A 24621-nucleotide genomic window follows, 5' to 3' on the forward strand; every position below is an offset into this window, starting at 1 on the left:
AAATGATAGAATTTGAGACCATTATATGGTCAGGAAAATCATGTATCTGACCATTCAATTTTTATACCCTCCACCATAGGATGGGGGTATATTAACTTTGTCATTCCGTTTGTAACACATCGAAATATTGCTCAAAGACCCCATAAAGTATATATATTCTGGGTCGTGGTGAAATTCTGAGTCGATCTAAGCATGTCCGTCCGTCCGTCCGTCTGTCCGTCTGTCCGTCCGTCCGTCCGTCCGTCTGTCCGTCTGTCCGGCTGTCCGTCCGTCTGTGGAAATCACGCTAACTTCCGAACGAAACAAGCTATCGACTTGAAACTTGGCACAAGTAGTTGTTATTGATTTAGGTCGGATGGTATTGAAAATGGGCCATATCGGACCACGTTTACGTATAGCCCCCATATAAACCGATCCCCAAATTTGGCTTGGGGAGCCTCCCGGAGCAGCAAAATTCATCCGATTCGGTTGAAATTTGGTATGTGGTCTTAGTATACGGTCTCTAACAACCATGCAAAAATTGGTCCATATCGGTCCATAATTATATATAGCCCCCATATAAACCGATCCCCAGATTTGACCTCCGGAGACTCTTGGAGGGGCAAAATTCATCCGATCCGATTGAAATTTGGTACCTGATGTTAGTATATGGTCTCTAACAACCATGCAAAAATTGGTCCATATCGGTCCATAATTATATATAGCCCCCATATAAATCGATCCCCAGATTTGACCTCCGGAGACTTTTAGAGGGGCAAAATTCATCCGATCCGGTTGAAATTTGGTACCTGATGTTAGTATACGGCCTCTAACAACCATGCAAAAATTGGTCCATATCGGTCCATAATTATATATAGCTCCCATATAAACCGATCCCAAGATTTGACCACCGGAGCCTCTTGGAGGAGCAAAATTCATCCGATCCGGTTGAAATTTAGTACGTGGTCTTAGTATACGGTTTTTAACAACCATGCAAAAATTGGTCCATATCGGTCCATAATTATATATAGCCCCCATATAAACCGATCCCCAGATTTGACCTCCGGAGTCTCTTGGAGGGGCAAAATTCATCCGATACGGTTGAAATTTGGTACCTGATGTTAGTTTACGGCCTCTAATAACTATGCAAAAATTGGTCCATATCGGTCCATAATTATATATAGCCCCCATATAAACCGATCCCCAGATTTGACCTCCGGACCCTCTTGGAAGAGCAAAATTCATCCGATCCAGTTGAAATTTGGGACATGGTGTTAGTATATGGTCTCTAACAACCATGCAAAAATTGGTCCATATCGGTCCATAATTATATATAGCTCCCATATAAACCGATCCCCAGATTTGACCACCGGAGCCTCTTGGAGGAGCAAAATTCATCCGATCCGGTTGAAATTTGGTACACTTTGTCAATATATGGCCTCTAACAGCCATGTAAAAATTGGTCCATATCGGTCTTTAGTTATATATAGCCGATGACTTATTACACAAAAATTGGTCCATATCGCCAAAAACAATCTACCAAAACTTTATTTCCATAGAAAATTTTGTCAAATTTTATTACTATAGAAAGTTTTGTCAAAATTTCATTTCTATAGAAAGTTTTGTCAAAAGTTTATTTCTATACAAATGTTTGTCAAAATTTTATTTCCATAGAAAATTTTGTCAAAATTTTATTTCTATAGAAAATTTTGCAATTTACCAAAACTTTATTTCCATAGAAAATTTTGTCAAATTTTATTAGTATAGAAAGTTTTGTTAAAATTTCATTTCTATAGAAAGTTTTGTCAAAAGTTTATTTCTATAGAAATGTTTGTCAAAATTTTATTTCTATAGAAAATTTTGTAAAAAATTTATTTCTGTAGAAAATTTTGTCAACATTTTATTTCTATACAAAATTTTGTCAAAATTTCATTTCTATACAAAATTTTTGTCAACATTTTATTTCTATAGAAATTTTTGTCAAAATTGTATTGCTATAGAAAATTTTGTCAACATTTTACTTCCATAGAAAATTTTGTCAACATTTTATTTCTATAGCAAATTTTGTCAAGTTTTTATTTCTATAGAAAATTTTGTCAAATTTTTATTTCTATAGAAAATTTTGTCAAAATTTTATTTCAATAGAAAATTTTGTCAAGGTTTCATTTCTATAGAAAATTTTGTCAAAATTTTATTTCTATAGAAAATTTTGTCAAACTAGATTATATACGTATTTAATCGGCCTTTTTTTGTTTAATATATACCCCGTATGGGCTAACTTACAATTTAGAAGACAGTGTTAAAAAGTTTTACGATACCTTGCCATCGGCAAGTGTTATCGCAACCCAAGTAATTCGATTGTGGATGACAGCCTTTAGTACAAGTTCCTACGCAATCCACGGTGGAGGGTACATAAGATTCGGCCTGGCCGAACTTACGGCCGTATATACTTGTTTTACTTTTTTGCAGAGAAAAAAATATTTTTATAGTTTACGTATAGACATGTCTACAACCATTACATGGCCATAAAGACCATGTACATTATTTTCGTGACCATTTAATTTTTTTGCAGCGACAAGAATTTTATAAAAACATTGAGCAGGTACACACGATTTTCATTTTGCGCGTCAGTCGTGTGTTGATTGTTTCTTGGAATGGACGGAGAATACGGAATTATTGTGTTTTGTGTTAATTTATTTATTCAGAAATGGCACGTGGTTTTATGTGAATACCAAAAAGGAAAGTGTAATTGAAAAAAATATACCTGGTTTTTGTTCTGCATTTTGATATATGGTATAATTTATTTTTATTTGCAGTTACATGATGTCTGCGTTTGTACATTTGATGGGCACGAAGTAAATATGGAATGATTACTTATTGTTGAAATTGAACCAAACTAGAGTGTGTAAAAATATGTGAAGTTTGCTTGCACGACATTATAAATACAAATAAACAATGAATTAGTTTATAAATAAATAAAAACAAATAAATAAAGTTGATTTTGTGTTTTCATTTCTCAAGTGGCGTCCTTTTTTCGACGACGAAAAAATTTTTTTCATAAAAATCAAAACATTTTAGGTTGTGACCATGTTCTTTTAACTAGAAGAAAAACATTTTTGACGAATAACATAACATTTTAGATCGTGACCGTTGTCTTTTAATGGAAACAAAATTCTTTTTATCAATATAATAACATTTTAGATGAGGACAATTGCATTTTTCTTAGAACCATGTTCACTGAGCCAACATGGTTGCAGGTTAAAATGTTACATGGTCGCCGCAAAAATAGCTGCTATCATATTATTTTGCTCTTCGAATATGATTGTGGCAATCATGTTTCTTCTCTGCGTGTATGATGTTGTCTGTTCAATGACTTGATGTATACTAAATATTTTTCACAGATGTCATAGCAAACTAACAAAAACAAGTATATATGGCCGTAAGTTCGGCCAGGCCGAATCTTATGTGCCCTCCACCATGGATTGCGCAGAAACTTCTACTAAAGACTGTCATCCACAATCGAATTACTTGGGTTGTGATCAGAGAATGAAGCCGACCCATTTTTGTCGGCGGCGGCTAACACTAAATTTTTGCCTCCGGCGGCGGCGGCTTGACGGCTAAGCCGATAAAAAATTGTCTGTTCGGCGGCGCAAAATTATCTATTATAAAATCAATTTGAAGTTTTCCCAATTGTAATGTGATTAGTTGTACAACCAATCTTACAATCAAATTTACATTTCATTCAAATTTTTTGAGCTAAATTTTTGTAAAACTATTATAGCAACTTGATACTAATTGATTAAAAGTGGAAAGTTCAAAATTTTGGCAAAAACTATAACAAATATTATTAAATTTTTCTGATATAAATCAATATTTTAGATTAATTGGCGGCTAAATTTGAGTCGAGATGAGTCGACATATTCGGCGGCGGCGTCGACTGCTAAAAACGGGTCGGCGACGGCTAAAATCGGCGGCGCGACTCGGCGGCTTCATTCTCTGGTTGTGATAATACTTGCAGATGGCAAGGAATCTTACAACTCCTTAACATCGTCTTCTAAATTGGAAGTTAGTCCGTACGTGGTATATACTCGTATTAGGCAAAACAGCCAGATTAAAAATTGTTAGCGAGAACATATGAAATTTGCTTATGCAGGAAGAAGTAAAATCTGGAGATCTGTTTATCTGTGGGCTAGATATAACTATGAACCCATATGGACAACATATGGCATAACCATATACTAACACAACGTACCAAATTTCTACTGAATCGGATGAAATTTGCGCCTCCAAGAAATTTGATCTTCCCAGAGCCTCCCGAGGACAAATCTGCACCCAGAGAAGGAATATGATCACCTCAAACATGTTTTAAGAGCAAAATGTTATTTTTGGGTGGTGACCATGTAACATGGTTTTCGCAACCATGTTATTTTCTCGGAAATCATGTATCTGATCTCGGCAAGCAGGTTATATTTGACGAGAAAATAACATTTTAGTGACAAACATGTTACATGGTCACCATACAAAAATAACATTTTGCTCTTGAAACATGTTTGAGGTGATCATATTCCTTCTCTGCGTGTGGGGATCGGTTTATAGTTATTGATCCGATATGGATCAATTTTTTTCATGGCTGTTAGAGACCATATACTAATATAACGTACCAAATTTCAACCGGATCCGATGAATTTTGTTCCTCCAAGAGGCTCCGGAGGTCAAATCTGGTGATCGGTTTATATGGGGGCTATATATAGTTATGGACCGATATGGACCAATTTTTGAATGGTTGTTAGATACCATATACTAAAACCATTTAGCAAATTTCAACCGGATCGGATGAAATTTTCTGCACCTAGAGGCTCCGGGAGGTAAAATCTGGGGATTGGTTTATATGGGGGCTATATATAATTATGGACCGATATGGACCAATTTGACATCGAAACATTTATTTCTGAAATTCTTACCGAAAATTCGTCAAATTCTGATTGATATTGCATACTCGTATATAACGCAATTGTCGAAGTGCCGATGTTTTTTTTATATTCACTTGTTTATGAATTTAAATTTTAAACCCTGATACTTTTGAATAATGAATTGTTATTTTTTGTTTATATGTTTGCTTTATCTACTATATAAAAATAAGTCGGGGTTTCCTTCCTGACGCAATAACTCTAGAACGCACGAACCGATTTCCACGGTTTTGCATTCGTTGGAAAGGTATCGGGCTTTGTGAGGTTTATAGCAAAGGAAATTTGGGTGAAATTTCCAAGGAGGGTTAGGGCGATGTCTAGACAAAGACCCGCTACTTTATTTTTCGATATTGCCCGACTTTTTCAAAATTGGGCCAAAGATCTCTGATTTTGGTGAAATTTCCAAGGAAGGTTAGGGGCGATGTTTAGACAAAGACCCGCTACTTTATTTTTCGATATTTAAAGTAAACACAAAAACATTCTCTGATTTACTTGAGATTTACAGAGATTTATTTTGGGGTACCTGATTTTTTAATATTTGGACGGGAAGGGGGACCTCTCCCTTGCCCGACTTTTTGAAAATTAGAACAAAATTATCCGATTTGTTTTAAATTTTCAGAGAAGGTTGAAGGGTCGTCTAGGCAAAGAACAGCTACTTTACTGTTCGGTATTTGGTCGAGAGGGGGACCTAACTTTGTGCGACTTTTTTAAAGTACAGTGAAAAAAACTAAGCTTTGTCGACTTCCAGAAATTTTACGGAAAACTTGGGGGAAGATTATGAAATTAATATTTGGTCGAGGAAAAACAAAAGGGCACAGGGAGACCTCATAACCACGAAACAATTAAACTTTTCCAATTTACATGAAAATTGCAGAGGATGTGGGATAGGTTATATTATTGTAATGGATATTTGATTTTGAGATATTCGGAAAGGAAGAGGGACCTTCCCTTGAGTAGTATCCTCTTTATTTACAAAAAAATATTGGATTTTACAATTATTTTTTGAGTTTTTGGATAAAAGGATGTTCATTTAGTTCTGACATTGTTCATTTGAACGTCTGTCTATACAAATATTTTACATAAATTTTTGTGTTTATATAATTTTTGTTTTAATACTTCTGTTAAATATTTAGTAATTGTATTCATTTATTAAAAATTTTCTATAATTTAGGGCAGTTTTTAGAAATTTGATTAATCCGCCTCCCCTTGATCTGCTGTTTATAAATTGGGCTTATAATTTTCTTGAGATTTTTCTACACAATATACGCTATATCATTCTTCAATATTGGGAGGGTGAGGGAGACCTCCTCTAAAACTAAAATAAAAATAGAATTCTCAAGTTTACTTCAAATTTACAAAAGCCGTAGGGGAAGGTTATGAAATCAATATGGTGTACTTCATTTTTGGCTATTTGGACGGCAACCTTCTCCTTGCCCCACACTATGAAACTTGAGGGAAAGTTTACAGATTTACAGGCATTTTCAGAGAACGTAACGTCCTTTTACAAAAAATAGAGCAACAAAAAAATAGATCTTCATTTTCCGGTATATGTTTGGGAAAGCCATGTTCTCCGTGTCCAACACTTTAACAAATGTTAATATGATCCATTTTTAAGTACGTTTAGGACCATTTAGAATACCTCCCCTTGACAAACCACGCTAGAAATTTGCGGGAAATGTAGCAGATTATCCAACGATTTGAATTCAGAACAATTAAAAAATAAAAATTGGTTGAAAGGGAACATCCTCCACCCGAGGTTTGTTAAGCCGGTCCGTTTTACATCTGCTTAACCGCCCCATTTTCTGTATATAAACGAAAAATCAAGAAGTCCGATTTTTTTGAAATGTGTGTGGAAACCATGGAGTGATTAATCAGTACTTCAGTTTTTGTGCCAGACTTCTCCTAACCCTACTCTTTAAAAGAGTTCAAATCTTTTCGAATTTGTTTTCAGATCGAAGGGCATGGTTGACTAAGTTAACGAAAATATGCTTCGGGAGGCGCAGCAAAGCGGGCCGGGTTACGCTAGTGAATATATATTTATTTAGTTTTTTCTTTGTATAAAGATGTACACTAGATAGGGTCACGGCATAAAGGAAAAAAAGTTGATGCGGTCACCCCCCAGTTTTGTAGCATATTCGAAGACAATTTCAGAACACCAAAACTTTTTTTCCGTGCACCCTACGACCCCCCGAAATACAATTTATTGTGCTGTGTCGTCATTTGAAGTCCGATCGAAAAGAAACTCATATCGTTGTTCGTGGTTGATCAGGGGCTATATTTCGTGCATTGGTCATTTTTGACTCCGACGTCAAATTTGACTTTTAATTTTTTTATTTCGCTTCGTATACCCCTATGATTCCCATTTCTGATAACCATTATAAAGATCTTAATAAAATATGAAACTTTTGCTTTTGAAGTATTTACTTATATTCATAAACAAAAAAGTTACAGAGATTTTAAAAATCAATAGGTCACTCTACACACCACCAAATAGTTTTTGCTGTGTTGTCATGATGTCCGATCGAAACCACATGCACATCGTTATTCACATCTACGAAATTAATTTATAAGGCATTTAGAACACAAAACCTGTTTATCTGTAAATTTCTAACGGTACCTTTGTATACATACTCGTTGTTTGCACTACGGCATTTTCTGCGTTATGCAAAGTGCATGTGTTTTTGCTAGAACAATTTGAGAGCCTACTGTTTTAAAATTCTTACAATCACTTTCGCTACATGATTTTGTAGGCCTGTCTATATTTTTGTGAGAGAAGGCTGTTAATAGTATTTGAAAAAAGTGAAAACAACAGCCTTCTCTCACAAAAATATGGACAGACTTAAAAGTCAAATTTGACGTCGGAGTCAAAAATGACCAATGCACGAAATATAGCCCCTGATCAACCACGAACAACGATATGCGTTTCTTTTCGATCGGACTTCAAATGACGACACAGCACAATAAATCGTATTTCGGGGGTTGTAGGGTGCACGGTGTTCTGAAATTGTCTTCGAATATGCTACAAAACTGGGGGGTGACCGCATCAACTTTTTTTCGCGACCCTATCTAATGTACAGGCACATACATACATATTTAAATGGACTTGAGAGTAAGTATGATCAATTTTTAATTCGGTTTACGTCGTTTCGATTAACGTCATCAAATTCCGGAACCCATCACGACGTAAATCGAGGGATTACTGCAATTTGTTTTTAAATTCCTATGCTTTTTTTAAATTCCAATTAAGGATATGCCTAAATGAAAATTATTTTAGTCTTGGGGCACAAATCTTGTAATTTAAGATGTTTTATACATTTAATTTCTGTGAAGTGCCTTGCGGATCTATGTCTAATACAAATATTTGGATACTATATTGAATTCGTCCATTATATTTTCATTGGATATGAAAATATATCGAATATCACAAAATTCGAAGAAAGTCTTACATATGCAGATGACTCCCATATAGAAACAGTAGAACAGCCATAAATGTCAAAAAAGTCTTATAAAAGTATTTTGTTTGTATATTTGTGTGAGTGTGTGTGTGTATCTATAACATAGATGGAGCCAAGACTTGTAATGGACTTTCAGTCATTGTTGGTTCAAAATGAAATCGTAAACAACTTTTACAACAACACTGAAATGCAACAAGCTGTTACAACACAGTTGTGTAGAGTTGAAAGTCTACCTTTGCTTGGCAAAATACTTGCATCTCAGCTACACCCAAAGAAAAAAATTCTTTCCTCCGTAACGAAGTTTTAACGAAACGAAATTTTATTTAATCGCAAATTAACCCAAATTTATGAAAAGCGTTACAACAAGTGCTTCTAATATTTTTTTCTGTTACACTGAAAAAACAGTGAACCCACCATGAAGAAAACTTGTGGTTAATTTTAGAAAATTTTAATATTTTTGGAAAATTTTAACTAAACAGTATTACAAAGGCTGGCATCACGGCGATATCACAAAAATAAGTAAATATTTTTGACAAATTCAAGAAAATTTATTAGACATTGTTTTGTTTTCCAATTAACAAAACGATTTGTTAAAAAAGTTCAAGTTTTTGGTTTTGGTTTTTTTTTTTATTGATTTAGGTTTTATTCAGTTTAACAAAGGTAAGTGTATGGTTTCCAATTGGTAAGTTTTAGGTATAAAAAGTTAAGTATAATTTGGTAAGTATAAGTTTCTATTTAACAGGTAAGTTTTAGGTTTTAACAATTTGTTTTGCTTTCTTTTGTAGGTAAGTATATTCTTGAGTTCAAAAAGGTAAGTTTTGTCTTTTCTTCTTCTTTTTTTACAGGGTAGTTTGGTTTTACAGTTATTTATTTCATTTATTACAACTTAGTTATTTCAAGTTTTCTTTAATTTCAACAAATATTCAATTAAAATTAAATAACAATTTATTTCACTTTTTTCCTTTAGTTTGTCTCACTTTGGTTCTTTAATTTAGTTCACTTTATTTTTTGATTGTCACTTGCCACGGGGAGCGATCTTATTGTGTCGGCGCAAAAAAACATATTAATTATATTTGACATATATCAATGTCACTCAAGTCAAGCCGGCAAAACTTTCGGCAACATTCAGCCAATAATTACAACAACAATGAAAGAGAGTATTTGTCACTAGCGATTGCAACTATGTATGATGTGACGTATGTGTAAAAGGGCAATCCGCTAGTCACAGTGCCGATCACATGTTTAGGACCACACTGTTGAGTATTAATTTAGGGTAATGCTCAACATTCTGGCCCCCCATGACAAGTGTTACCTTTTCTTACTGTCTAGGCATATTTCGAATAGGACCCAAAATTATGTAGCCAAGTGTTGTTTGGTATGCATAGACATCTCCAAGGCCGGTATGGACATGACCGTCCCTTCGAAGCGCGGGGAACACGTCTGCCCCTAGTTCCAAGTCGATTGGTGAGTTAGACCGCGGGTCCATGTCGGCTAACGTATCCTGTGGCAAGTCACGGGTCGGGTCATCGATCATAGGGTCCGAATAGGGTCTGGTTGGTAGAGTGTCCGTAATTAGCGCATTAACTCTTAAAGCCCAAGTACTGTTAGTTTTGCGAGGCATCAATTTAAAACTGGTGAACCTTTGTCCCTGATAAGTAAAGGACCGCAGTCCAATGCGGCGAAACGTAGAGTAGGCTATCTTGGACATGGTAGACGATTGACAGATGAGCGCTCGAATTGTGGTATAACGATCTACCTCATCTTCTGACACCCGAACTATAGCTGTGGGGACAAAAACCAGATCCCACCTAAAAGAACTTGATTCTGCCCGCTGCGCTGGCGCTTCAGGTAACCCCCCAAAAAGATGAGCAGGTCGCAAAGGATCTTCGTGTTGAGGGGCTCCATGCAAGAGAGTGTGATGGCGTTGATCACATTGGCGGCACCCTGTAATGGACGGACAGTCAGGGGTCAGGTGGCTTCGTGCGAGACAGTTTCGACAATATCCCCTCCGCTCTACCGTCTCATATCGCTGTGATGGTGTCTTCTCCCGAAATCTAGGACATGAACTGAGGGCATGGTCTTCTTGACAAATACCGCAAGAGTACTGCCAAAATGTGGGTCTGCCTCGCCGGTCAACATGGCCATTCCGGACGTTGTTTGAGCGCTGCCGCTGAGGTTGTAGCCGTTGATTTGACCGGCCTAACCGATCTAGTCCGCGGCGACCTTCGCTTGCATTCTCCGCACGGGGTAAATAAGCTGCCATATCTGAAATGAAAAAATGCTGCGAGTACCTTTTTTTGTTGATAGTTGCGCAACAGCCTAGTCACGCGGAAAAAAGTTTGACGAGTTTAGTAATTGGTCTGCTTATTACTCCATTCACGGTCCGAATGTCTACTACGCGGTTTTTTTTGTCAGAACCAGGATATGTTTTCTCAATACGACCCATAACCCAATCCGTTGGAGGAAACCTATCATCTCGTACGACTACAAGATCATTTTCCTCAAGGTTATCCTGAGGATATTTCCACTTAGTACGACGATGCAGTTCTCGGAGATATTCAGATTTCCAACGCATACAGAAATATTGGGAAACTATCTTAAGGCGTTTCCATCGATTTGCTAAGGTTATATCTTCGTCTGAGACATTAGGCTCCGGAGGAGCAAGCATGGAAGTGCCAATCAAAAAATGCCCAGGAGTCAATGGAGAAAAATCATTCGGATCTTCACTAGACTTACTTAAAGGTCTGGAATTCAGACAAGCTTCTATACGGGCCAGTATTGTAGAAAGTTCTTCAAAGGTAAAACTCATTGTTGGAATGTACTTGCGTAAGTGGGTCTTTAAAGATTTTACTCCTGCCTCCCATAAGCCACCCATATGTGGTGCACCTGGAGGTATAAATTTCCATGTAAGATTATGATGTGAATTTTGTTGAACAGTTTGGATTTGCAAATTTTTTATAAATACAAGACGATCCTTTTTAAGCAGTTCAGCTGCTCCTACAAAGTTTTTTCCGTTGTCTGAATATATACACGACGGACATCCGCGGCGAGCGATAAAGCGAGCAAACGCTGCAAGAAAAGCTTCCGATGATAGGTCACTAGTGACTTCCAAATGAATGGCTTTAGTAGCGAAACATACAAATATGCAAATATAACCCTTTGTTATTAAACATACGCGGGTTTTATAATTTTTTATATGGAAGGGTCCTGCAAAATCGACCCCAGTATTTGTGAACGGTCTTGAGAGTAACGTACGTTCAGGAGGCAGAGATGCCATAATTTGAGATTGTGTGTGTCGTTTATACAGAATACATATCTTACAGTTGTGTATAACTTTCTTTATTAATGGTTTTAACCTGAAAATCCAAAATTCGGATCTCAATACTCGGGTCATAAGTTGATTTCCACCATGAAGAGTAACCTTATGTGTAAACTCAACCAAAAGTTGTGTAAAGCGAGCATCGTACGGCAAAAGAATGGGATGTCTTTCGTTATAACTTAGAACAGGAGATTGAACAAGTCGCCCATTTGACCGCATAATTCCACTTGAGTCAATAAATGGGTTCATTGTCAATAAACTACTAGTAGACGCAATTTTTATTTTCTTCACTAAGTTAGTGTATTCGTGTGCAAAATATTGACTTTGAGTCATAATGAGCAACCGTCGTTTGGCTTCTTGAATTTCTTCTGGAGTTATCTCCTGGGTCGAAATTCTAAGATGTGATCTATTTTGCCCGGTGTTTCTCCAAAACCGTAAAACATAACTCATTACCCGGTAAGCTCGTGGTAGTGAAGAGAATCGCATCAAAGGGTCTTCAAAAGTGGAAGCAGTTAAAACCTTCACAGTCTTTGTTTCTAAATTTGTGTCTCCCAACATTTCAAATTTCGGCCATCTATCTCTAGGCAGTTTCAACCATTGTGGTCCATGCCACCATAAATGATGAGTTTTTAATTCAGAAGGTGTACAACCTCTGCTAGCTACATCAGCTGGGTTATCTTCGGAGTCAACATGTTGCCATTTATCGTTGCCAACATTTTCCAGAATTTCAGAAACACGATTTCCCACAAATGTACTCCACGCACATGGAGGCTTTTTCAACCACGCTAACACTATTGTAGAATCTGTCCAAAACTGGGTTGAGAAATTTGAAATTTGAAGATTTGTAATGGTTGCTGATGCTAATTTAGAAAGTAAAACTGCTCCGCACAACTCGAGTCGGGGCAATGAAATATTTTTAATTGGGGCAACTCGGGTCTTAGCAGCAATCAGATGAGTTTCTACTTGGTTATCTTGGAGTTCAACACGAATGTATAAAGCTGCCCCATATGCACTCTCGGATGCATCGCAAAAACCGTGAATCTCTATTTTTGAGCTTGGGATATAATTAATCCATCTAGGAATTTTGACAGAATCAATAGCGCCACTGTTTTTTACGAAATTTTGCCAATTCATGAGCGTAATAGTTTTCAATGAGTCATCCCAGTCGATTTTGTCCAGCCATATCTGCTGCATAACCAATTTGGCCACTACAACGACTGGAGCTAACCATCCACAAGGGTCAAATAATTTTGCAATAAAGGATAAAACTTCTCTTTTGGTATAATTTGGCCTAACTTCTATAGTTGGCTGATTAAAAGTGAAATAATCCCCCGATATGTTCCACCTAACTCCTAGAGTCTTGGTTGATGAGTCCTCAGATAACTCCAACCAGTTTAGTGGAAGCAATTGTTCCGAAGGCAAATCTTGAATGACGTTATGATTATTAGATGACCACTTCATTAGTTTAAAACCCGCAGAGTCCAAAGCTAGAATTAACTCTTGACGAGATTTAATAGCTTCCTCTATAGTGTGTGCGCCAGCTAAAACATCATCTACGTATAAATTTTCTCGTATAATTTTTGATGCAATGGGATATTTGTCCGCCACATCTTCTGCAAGTTGAAGAAGTGTCCGGATTGCCAGGAATGGCGCGCAGTTAACTCCAAAAGTGACTGTTAAGAGCTCAAAGTCTTCTAAGGGGTCTGTGGGAGATTTTCTAAAAAGTATACGCTGATATTGAGTCTGATTTTTGTCGAGCAGAATTTGTCTGTACATCTTTGTGACATCCGCACTATAAACGTACTTAAAGAATCTCCATTTCAAAATTTGTAATACAAGATCTTGCTGGAGAATGGGTCCAGTAAACAAATTATCATTAAGACTTCGCTTGTTTGACGAAGGGCTTGAAGCGTTGAAAACCACTCGAAGTTTTGTTGTCAACCGATCAGGCTTAATTACCGCATGATGCGGCAAATAATAATTCGGAGTCTTCGTGATTTCTCGAGGCGAAATTTTTCTCATGTGCCCAAGTTCCAAATATTCTAAGATTGTTTGATCATATTGTGCCTTTATATCGGGAGTCTTCATTAACTTCCTCTCCATTCGGAAAAATTGTGCCATTGCGATATTTCGAGAATTTCCTAATTCTTCACAATTTTTAAATGGGAGGGTCACAATATATCTGCCCTGTTCATTACGCTTTGTAGTGTTTTTGAAGTTTAATTCGCAAAATGAATCATCTTCTGATCTCAAAATCTTTTTTGGGATTTCCTCCACCTCCCAAAAACGAGTGAGAATATTTTCAATGGAAACAGTGTTGTGTAAAGAAATTCGGTGTTTGTTCACCTTTTCTTGAATTATTGGACCACCAACAATCCACCCAAAAACGGTATGTTGAGCCAACAAAGAGCCGATTGATTTCATAGGAGTTTCAATATCAAAAATTAAGGGTCCTATATCCATTCCAATTAGAAGATCAACGGGTTGACTGATGTAGAATTTTGGATCTGCCAAATCAAGGTTGACAACATCCCTAAGTTGTGCTAGATCTAGGTTTTGTGCTGGTAAATTTGACGGAAGGGTCCGCAAAACAGGAGCCCAAACTTCTAAATGGAAACTAGGGTCTAGACGAGAATGTAAATTGAAAAGACAAGCTTTCGTAGAAGTTTCTACCAACATCTCACTAACTCCCGTGATATGAACTAAATTTCGTCTAGTTGGCAAACACAATTTATTTTTAAGTTTTTCAGATATAAAAGTTGATTGAGATCCAGAGTCTATTATCGCTCTGGCATTAAACAATTGTCCGCGAGATTCGATTTGGACCAAAGCTGTGAAAAGTAATGTACCCCTGGGATGATACGCACAAGTTTGATCATCTTGAAGGGTCAAAGTTGTAATGTTGTTTTCCATGTTTGGAGTGGACTGTATTTGTGTTGTTAGAGCCGAAGCACTAGTGCTAGGTCGTGCTACGTCTCTTATTGGGTCATGACTACTAGATTGGGTTTCGGTTCCCTTGTGTAACATTGTGTGATGCCGCATCTTACATTCTCGACAAGCGTAGTTGCTTTTGCAGTCTTTAATTCCATGACTGGACGAAAGACAATTATAACAAAGATGAGAGATTTTAACCACATGAATTCTGTCGTTCACAGTTTTCTCAATAAATTTCGGACAATCCCGAATGAAGTGCCTTTCTTTACAAAGTGGGCAATTTTGTTTGTTTGGACTCTTATTTTTGGACGATAATTTAGAATCGAACTTATTTTTACCCCCGTTGTATTGGGCTTTTTGTGAGATGTTCGTTTGAAAACTATTGACAAATTTCCCTTTATCTGGTTTATAACGATGGCTTTCGAACTTATCCTGATATTGCCTACTGAAAATTGGCTTTATATTTCCCACTGACTCGAGAGTTTTGAATTTATGAGTCAAAAAAAGATCGAATCGATGCCAAGTTGGAAGAGTCTTGCAATCCTCTAAAGAACTTTCGAATTCTTCAAGAAAGGGTCTTGGTAACTTTGCAGAACAAAGATAAATTAAGATCGGGTCCCATTGCTTGACTTCTATACCCAATGATTCTAAAGTTTGAATACAAGTATTTACTGTCCGTTGCAGCTTTTGAACCGATTGACTTGAATCGATGGAAACATTTGGTAAATTAAAAATTATTTTCAATTGTTCATTAACCTGCATTCTTTTGTTCTCGTAACGATCTTTCAAATTTTTCCACGCCAATGTAAACCCGTCATTGGTGAGTGGAACATTACTAATTATTTCCCTTGCTTCACCTGATGTTTTTTGGGTCAAGTGGAAAAGTTTTTCGACATTGCTGAGTCGAGAGTTGTTAATATAAATGGCGGAAAATAAATCCCTAAAAGATGGCCACGCTGAATATCCCCCTCTGAAAATGTCTGTGTCACAGGGAGGCAGTCTTAATGCTGTTGAAAAATCACTATTAGTAGGAGGGGTCCCACACGATTGCCTTTCTTCCTGTTCTTTGGAAACCTGATCTTTTAAGGCGATTATATCCGCATTAATTGCACTCAGAACACGTTTATATGACGACATTGCCTCACTATAGTGGGTACGAATTTTTGATTTGTCAATAGCCTGTTCATCCCCTTGTGGAATATGATCGCGACAATCCAAATATGATTTTTTAACGTTTGTCCATAGGGTCTCAACTTCTGCTCTTAGGGCTTCAAGTTCCCGAATGTTTTCAGTAGTTTTTGCCACGGCATAAATGCTCTCGAAATCATTTAAATCATTGATGCTGTTGGCAAATTTCTCTCTAATAATTTTCTCCATTTTACTCAGTTTGGGGTCTTAAGCCAAAATTTCGATACGGCAAAACTTTGCAAAGATGAACAAACTGATATATGTTTTGCGAAATTTAACTGCTTACCAAAAATTTTCGAAAAATTTTGAAGAGTTCTTCGCAAAAAAAAACAGTAACGATTTATTTGTATATATAGGAAGAAAATTACGTTAAATAACCAATTACTTGCTCACTTTGGCAAGACTGTCGGAGCCAGAAGAAATAGCATCGATATCGGGTCAGTTCCAGAATAAAGCCACGATAATGACAGAAACATTTGAAATTCACAATAGCCGCCAATAATGAGCTTCAAAATATCAATTAAATTATCTCAGGAAAAACGAGTTAATTTTCAAAAAAAAAATGACTTGGGTTATTTTGTATATGACCGCCGTAAAGTCAGACAACAAATTTCGACCTTTGACATACGGCTTTTACACAATGAAATTTCCCTCAAGAACAAACATGATATTTGTATCACACTGTAAATTAATGGGTCGAGTTATCGGCATACGAAAAAATTTACAGATACGGTTACCAACGGATATCACCAGAAAATCAATTTAAAATTTACGAAAATTTTGCCAAATCTTAAAATCCAATAAGTAAAATCCAAAAAGTAAAAGAAAATTGAATATTGCCAACCGGTTCCAAATTTAGATAAGAGTCTTCAACCAAAACAATTTTTTTTTTTTTTTTTTTTTTTTTTTTAAATTTCAAATATTAAAAAAATTTAGCTAAATTTTGAATTTGCATGTATGGGGAACGTTGTGAAAAATTTATTCGAAACGTTCAATAATATGGTTGTAGATATTAATCCCAAAATCTGACTTTATAAAATTTTTGACTTAGGTCATTTAAACAAATCAATGGTAGAATTTATCTCAATTGGACTTGAGTCATTTTGTCAAATACCGGAGGGAAATATGTATACGAGGGAGTATTATCGTAGTTTGTATACGTAGCCGCTTTGAAAGTTTCAGTTATCTCTCCCCCAAAAAATTATATAAAATATACATATTTTTAACAAATCAAAAACCGCTCATGTAATTGGGTCAAAGTAAACAATTTTCACACTTCGAGTCGTTATCAACCATAAAAATTTTCCATTATGAAACATAGAATACTTTAATGTGAAATCAAATTATTTTTTCAACAGCAAATAAATGTGTGTACAAAGCAAATTCACCACAATCCAAAAAGCAAATATGTTATTAAATTTCCAGCATTTAACACAATTCAAACTTTAACCGAAAATTTTCTTTCTACGCCCGACTTTCAACAACAATTTAGACGTTTCCGAAAACATAGATGCATGAGAATTGTAAAGGGTCACGAATAACTAAGAAAGGTTTTCAAAAAACCCTTTTTTGTTTCTTTCAAAATACTTTGCAAAACATCGGTTTAATTTTTCTTCACTTGACTTAAGGCACTTTGTACATTAACGAAGGAAAATTGTACGAGAGACGACGCTAAATCAAATATACGTGGGTCAAGGCAAAAGTTCAAAAAACCATCTGAACAAACTTTTCCTTGTGATGTTCAAAATAAATATTCTGGGTCATATCCCAATTGAAATATATCCAAGATGTTTATTTTCACTGATTTTTAAAAATATCAAAGGTTTTCCATGATTCAAAAGTTGTGTTAAAACGGACTTAAACCACTTTGCAAAAGACTTGGCTAATTTATTTTTAATTGACTTAAGTCAGTTTGCTAATTACCCACAGAAAAGTATACGAGGGGTGTTGTCAGAGTGAGTATACGAGGGTAAGTACAGAAGTTTCGGATTTTTAAAAGAACTTCAAACAAAACAATTTCAATTTATTTTTCTTTTTTTTTTAACCAAGGGTAATTAAAATATTTTTGGCCTCATTTACTGTGAAAGTGAAAATAAGCACAAATTATATACATATTTTTTTTGAAATTTTGATCACACATTCAAACAAAAAATTAAAAAATTTCCAAAAGTGAACTTAGATTCATAACAAATGAGCTATGTTATGCATCAGAGATTACTAAACAATCAATATTTCGGTTCAGAGTTCGGTTTAGATCAGATCTTTCCTTCCGAGATTCAAGTTCTTATTTTGAATTCTTATTTTGTTCTTATTCTTATTTTGAATATTTTCTTCAATCATTTTGAGTCACATAGAAACCATTTTGAATTCGAGGACTTAAGTTAATTTGCTCATAAACAAACAGAAAATGAGTTGGGTAATTTTTCACTCAGACAACATGCAAAATGGCTACCAATATAAGTCGTTGGAAATTATGAGGTCGTTTTGAGATTCACTAAATTCTTTTCGGTCTCAGTTAGAATTGAGTCTACGGTTCATTAATTGTTATTGGGTCACGTTTTCTCAAAGCAAGATTCAGACAAAAGGGGTCAAACTATTTTCCACGGAATTAAAGCTTGCACGGGTCAAACATCCAAAATATACAGGGTCAAAGCATATAAGAAAAAACCAACAACTCCTTGGATGAAATCATGCGGAGAGAGTTGAAGTCGCAGCGCCCAGTATATTTCGTTGGCTTGTCGCGCCAAAGAACAAAAAACAACGCTTGTACTCACTTTGACTTTTGTGTTTTTGTATGTGTGTGTGTGATGTGCGTTCTACCGTTAAAACGGGAACACCTTTGGCTCACTTTGGTTTTGCAGAAAATTCTGGATTTGTATTTTATTGTTTTTGTAAACCGTACCGTCCCGATTGATTTATTGTGTGTTATGTAATTATTTCAATTTATTTGGTTCACAATTTTATTTTTCGTTCAACACAAATATTTGTCTTTTCAATTGATTTTGGCAAGCCTCACAACGTTTATGCACTGATCACAATGATTTGATCATTATTTTATTTGTACAAAGTTTTGAAAACACTGTAATTCTTAAACACTTCACTATTCGGTTCGAATGGACCAAAAATGTTTTGTTTTCCAATTAACAAAACGATTTGTTAAAAAAGTTCAAGTTTTTGGTTTTGGTTTTTTTTTTTATTGATTTAGGTTTTATTCAGTTTAACAAAGGTAAGTGTATGGTTTCCAATTGGTAAGTTTTAGGTATAAAAAGTTAAGTATAATTTGGTAAGTATAAGTTTCTATTTAACAGGTAAGTTTTAGGTTTTAACAATTTGTTTTGCTTTCTTTTGTAGGTAAGTATATTCTTGAGTTCAAAAAGGTAAGTTTTGTCTTTTCTTCTTCTTTTTTTTTTACAGGGTAGTTTGGTTTTACAGTTATTTATTTCATTTATTACAACTTAGTTATTTCAAGTTTTCTTTAATTTCAACAAATATTCAATTAAAATTAAATAACAATTTATTTCACTTTTTTCCTTTAGTTTGTCTCACTTTGGTTCTTTAATTTAGTTCACTTTATTTTTTGATTGTCACTTGCCACGGGGAGCGATCTTATTGTGTCGGCGCAAAAAAACATATTAATTATATTTGACATATATCAATGTCACTCAAGTCAAGCCGGCAAAACTTTCGGCAACATTCAGCCAATAATTACAACAACAATGAAAGAGAGTATTTGTCACTAGCGATTGCAACTATGTATGATGTGACGTATGTGTAAAAGGGCAATCCGCTAGTCACAGTGCCGATCACATGTTTAGGACCACACTGTTGAGTATTAATTTAGGGTAATGCTCAACAGACATAATTAAGTTTTTTCACATGTTAAAGAAAATTTTGTAGTTTGAAGGATAATATTGGAGTTCAAAATTGCATGAATGTCTTTAGTGCCATACGAAGTTAATGATGAACGCATTTCTAGTAAAATTTACAAATTTAAAGAAATAATGAACTATGTGTGAGAAATACGAATTTAGTAAATCTTTATACTAAATTTGTGTATATATATTTTCCCGTTTTTTAGTTAATTTAACTAACGTACGCAAAAAATTATTAGAGTAAAGGAAACTTTCTCCAAACATAATAATTCCATGAACTAAAATAAAGTTAAATTGAGAGAGTTCACATTTTTTTGAGTGTATATATTAGTTTTTTCTTCAGTGTAGCGATTCTATGTGTATTTGTGTTCATATCAGTTCATCCATAAAGGACACTCTTGACATTTATAACCACACATATATGTGTGTGCGTGTGTGTTGAACAAATACCAAACATAAGCTAGTGCTACTGGTTAGGGGACTATTGGACACCACTTGAAGGGAATATGGAAATCACTGAATGTCAAGTAGGATATGAGTTTTGTGTAAGTAACCAAAAAACGGATGTTATTGCACAAATATTTATGAAATGCAATTACACAAAGTCAATGGTATTGAAAGCGGAAACAGGATATTCGTTACTACCCTAGTCAAAGACAACAATAACATGGATTTCTCTTCGTTACGTTTGATATTCCACACATTATTAGAATATGAAGCATTGTTAAAAATCCAATGAAATATCTTGGTTTAAATCTTTTGTTTGGCTTATTCCATTTAGAGCTATTTGAAATACAAATGTCTAATGCCCTGTTTCCATAAATTGTACGAAATCCCATTTGAAAGAAATCGAATTTTTGTTTGAAATAATTTGTTTTTTAATTAACGATGCAAATATTTGAATACAAATAAACAATATGACCATAGTTTGTCGATCTATCATGATATTTGGAAGTTTTAAATATTTTGATTTATAATTTGAATTAAGTTACTAATTTTTCCATTTATTTATAAATCTTTAATTAGAATTGATGTCAAGAAATATCTTTTGAAAAAGCACTTCTCCGAATTCCTTTAGGACTGGATTACGTTTAGAAAATCCTAGCCTAAAGGATCCACGTTATTATGAATCATGTTTTCATTAAAGTACTAAGCAAATAAGCTTCGCCAAAAAAGCAGTGAACATGTTCTTTTCGGATCCGGAAGTGGTGCAAAATTGGCGTAGAAGCGATGAATTCGACATGGGCTTGTCACAGGATGGATGTCCACCATTTCAACAGCCGTTGTACTGAATTTGCGTCACTTCTTAAAGTGTGATCCGATTTCAGTGTTTTGGATGTGAATTAGAAGATTGTGTGATATTTTGCCAAATAAATATTTTTTTATATTTTTTATGATTTTTAATGCAACTCTTTTCAGAAAAGTTTAACCTCAAATATTTTCAAAAAGTCTAAATTTTTTTAGAATGGATTTAGCATTTTTTTCGACAAAATTTGAATATTTTGTAGCATTTTATTAATTCTTTTAACCTATTTGAAACAAAACAAATTAAATTACCCAATAAAAATATGAAAACAACGGGTTATAAAAAAAATGAATTAAAAGAACTTCCTCTGTAGTTAAAATAAAGAGCATCTTTGGGAAGACATTTTTGGAAGTGCTTTTGAAGTCGTGCCTGTATAATAACCATTTTTTTTTTGCTGAGTACATATGACAACTCGGGCATGTTGATTAAATTCAAATCGTGTGAGTTCTTTTAAGAATTTATGAAATTTTTACGAGACTTTTGTTTAGTCTCTAAAAAATTTACGAAATTTTCCACAACGAAAATACGAATCTGTTGCATGAAAGAATACATAAAAAATTCGAAAGTATTTCATAAATACTATAAGAACAAATCTTTTAATGAAAAATGTCTTTGGTTGTTATTTAATGATTTTTTTTTTTTGGTTCGTTTTGGAGAATTCTTTCAGTACGGAAATTGTGTGTGTATAAAAATATGTAACTGACTACTCACACTTTGGGATTTTGCAGGAATATCAATCAGAATTTAAATATAGTAGAAGGAGTTCGGGATATTTCCTGTATTTTTATGACTAACATTTTAGACCTAATGCAAACAATTACTACATTTGTAGTTTCACCAACATAGCAAAATTATGTTTGTCAAATTGATTCGGGCACCTCTAGACTGCAAGATAGTTTGATCGTTTCGGAATTACCTCATTCCTTCAACTAAACTGTAAACTGCAAATACCAATTTTACAAAAATAAGCAAATATTTTTCGACAAAGTCAGCACAATTTTTTAGACGTAATTATTTTTTTCACTTGTTATGGAAAATTTCGTAGTATGAAGGACAAAAATTGGAGTTAAAAATTACAAATATGTCTTTAGCGCCATGCGAAGTTCAAGATTGGCGCATTTGTGGTAAAATTAACAAAGTCTAAACTATTTTGTGGGATATACGAATTTAGTAAATCTTTATGCTTCAATTGTGTATAATTTTCCCCCTTTTTTAGTTAACGTATTTAACGTACGCAAAAAATTACACTAGTTTACACTGAAAATGTACATTTGATGAGAGGTGACTTTTCTTATGAAGTTTGATCTGCTGAATTCGAAAAAAAAATATGGAACAGTTTTTCACTAAACAAATTATATATCGAGTTAGAAATGTCCGATTATAACGCTTAATGAAAGGTATCGAGACGACGAATAATGGTGCGTAATTGGATCTGTAATAAGTTAAGTGGTTCAAGACCTACCAATGCAAAAAGGCAAATTTTCCAAAAAATCATGTTTTACAGTGACACTTTTCCGCCCGAAAAGTACAAACCATTGAAAAAACGTCCGGTTTGACATCGGATTTGTTCACTCAATTGCTTATAACTTTGTAATTTTTCGGTCGTTTTTCTTCTAGTTGGTCTTATTACTTACGATAGAGTATCATCTATACGACCATGCAGAGAAAAAATTGTTTTCAATAGTTTGTACTTTTCCGGCGGAAAAAGGTCATTGTAAAACATGATTTGCCTTTTTGCATCGATATTTTTTGAACCACTTAACTTATCACAGATCCAATTACATATATAGTTATTAGTAATTTCAATACCTTTCATTTAAGTATCAACAACGATATAATCGGACATTTTTAACTCGAGATATAATTTGTTTAGTGAAAAAGAGTGAAAACCCAAAAATAACGGGATGTCTCACAAACTGTTCGAAAAAAAAAATCAGCAGATCAAAATACATAAAAAAGTCGCATCTCATCAAATGTACATGAAAAAAAAAATATTTTGTAAACTAGTGTTATTAAAGTCAAAGAAACTTTCTCACAACCTAATCATTCCATGAACTGAAATAGAGTTAAATTGACAGAGAGGAAATTTAATGCTCTGTTGTACTTTTTAACTAAAGTTCACGAAATTACTCATAGAAGAAAAAATTAACTAAACGTAAAGCAGAAAATCATTGGCGCCAAATCATGGTCATTTTAACCATACAGTAGTTCATTTTTACTATTTTTGAGAAATTTTCTTTTACGTTAGTTCATATTGAACGGTCATAGGTTAGGTTGGATTAGGTGGCAGTCCGATGTATCAGGCTCACTTAGACTATTCAGTCCATTGTGATACCACATTGGTGAACTTCTCTCTTATCACTGAGTGCCGATTCCATGTTAATGACAAGGGACCTCCTTTTTATAGCCGAGTCCGAACGGTGTTCCACATTACAGTGAAATCACTTAGAGAAGCTTTGAAACCCTCAGAAATGTCACCAGCATTACTGAGGGGGGATAATCCACCGCTGAAAAACCTTTTGGTGTTCGGTCGAAGCAGGAATCGAACCCACGACCTTGTGTATGAAAGGCGGGCATGCTAACCATTGCACCACGGTGGTTCCCTTGTGTACGGTCATTGAACATTATACCCACGTTTAGTTCATAAAATATTTGAGACATACTTAAAAAGAGGAAATATTCATTGAGCTGTGGAAAATTTCGAAAGAAATAATAAAATTTAACTACCAACAAATAATTATTTTCCTAGGATCTGTTCTTGGCCCCCTGCTTTTTTCCGTTTATATCAACGACCTTCCATTGCGTTTGAACCATTGTAGGATACACATGTATGCCGATGACGTTCAGGTCTACATAACAGAGGATTCTGGGACAATTTACGATAAGGCTACTTTGTTAAATGACGATCTGACCACAGTTCAGAGATGGGCGACAGCAAACGGTCTCTACCTTAACCCCAGGAAGACCAAATGTCTTGTGTTGGGTAAACGCGGTTTTCAACTTCCAAGTGATATCGATATCGTTCTCAACGGCCAGAGGATAGAGATTGTGAACTCAGTGAAGAACTTGGGCATTACGTTAAATAGCACTCTTACTTGGACGAACCATATGAATAATGTTATAGGACAGGCATATTCAAAACTAAGGTCTTTGTGGCATATCCAGCACCTAACTCCACTAAATATTCGAATTCTTTTGGCGAAATGTGTGATTATTCCGAGTTTATTATATGGATGTGAGCTATTTGCGAGATGTGATGCTGCAAGTAAAAGGAAAATGAATGTTTTATATAACAACATAATTAGATATGTGTATCGACTTAATCGTTTCGAACATATCTCCCGGTACAGTAGCTTGCTCTACGGTATGACTTTGGAAAATCTGCTTAAATATAGGACTATTTTGTTTCTTCATAAAATTATATATACTCGGAAACCTCCTTATCTCTACGAGAGGCTTCAGTTTGCGAGATTCAATCGTGGCAAGACATTGACTCCATTTCGGTATCGATCCATGTTTTCGGAATGGCACTTCTTTATAAATGCAGTGCGACTCTGGAATGTTCTTCCACATAGTCTACAGCTTAACAGCAACGCAAATG

General features: G+C 34.9%; 3 protein-coding genes across 6 annotated transcripts in view; all 3 read right to left on the reverse strand.

Moving 5' to 3' along the window:
- Trpm (transient receptor potential cation channel, subfamily M) overlaps positions 1–24621 on the reverse strand; it is a 521822-nt gene that overhangs the window by 256954 nt on the left and 240247 nt on the right. The window lies entirely within an intron of this gene.
- LOC142240161 (uncharacterized) lies at positions 9350–19702 on the reverse strand. Its single transcript, XM_075311865.1, has 2 exons — positions 18617–19702; positions 9350–10666 (listed from the first exon to the last, which is right to left on the reverse strand). The coding sequence occupies exon 2, from the start codon at positions 10662–10664 to the stop codon at positions 9720–9722; it is 945 nt and encodes a 314-aa protein (XP_075167980.1). The 5' UTR covers positions 10665–10666; positions 18617–19702; the 3' UTR covers positions 9350–9719.
- Positions 10725–16031, reverse strand: LOC142239883 (uncharacterized). The gene is made up of 2 exons (XM_075311629.1): positions 14109–16031; positions 10725–13817 (listed from the first exon to the last, which is right to left on the reverse strand). Exons 1-2 carry the CDS (start codon positions 16029–16031, stop codon positions 10725–10727), a joined length of 5016 nt encoding a protein of 1671 aa, XP_075167744.1.

The sequence above is a fragment of the Haematobia irritans genome, chromosome 5 (genome assembly GCF_050003625.1).
Source record: "Haematobia irritans isolate KBUSLIRL chromosome 5, ASM5000362v1, whole genome shotgun sequence".
NCBI classification, from domain to species: domain Eukaryota; kingdom Metazoa; phylum Arthropoda; class Insecta; order Diptera; family Muscidae; genus Haematobia; species Haematobia irritans.

Excerpts from the sequence above, each read along its gene's own strand:
- LOC142240161 (XM_075311865.1), bottom strand. The coding sequence starts at position 10,664 with ATGGCAGCTTATTTACCCCGTGCGGAGAATGCAAGCGAAGGTCGCCGC.
- LOC142239883 (XM_075311629.1), bottom strand. The coding sequence starts at position 16,031 with ATGGAGAAAATTATTAGAGAGAAATTTGCCAACAGCATCAATGATTTA. Across the intron at positions 13,818-14,108 it reads CTTTGTTGGCTCAACATACC|AGGAAGTTAATGAAGACTCC; the intron begins GTTTTTGGGTGG and ends TTCCGAATGGAG.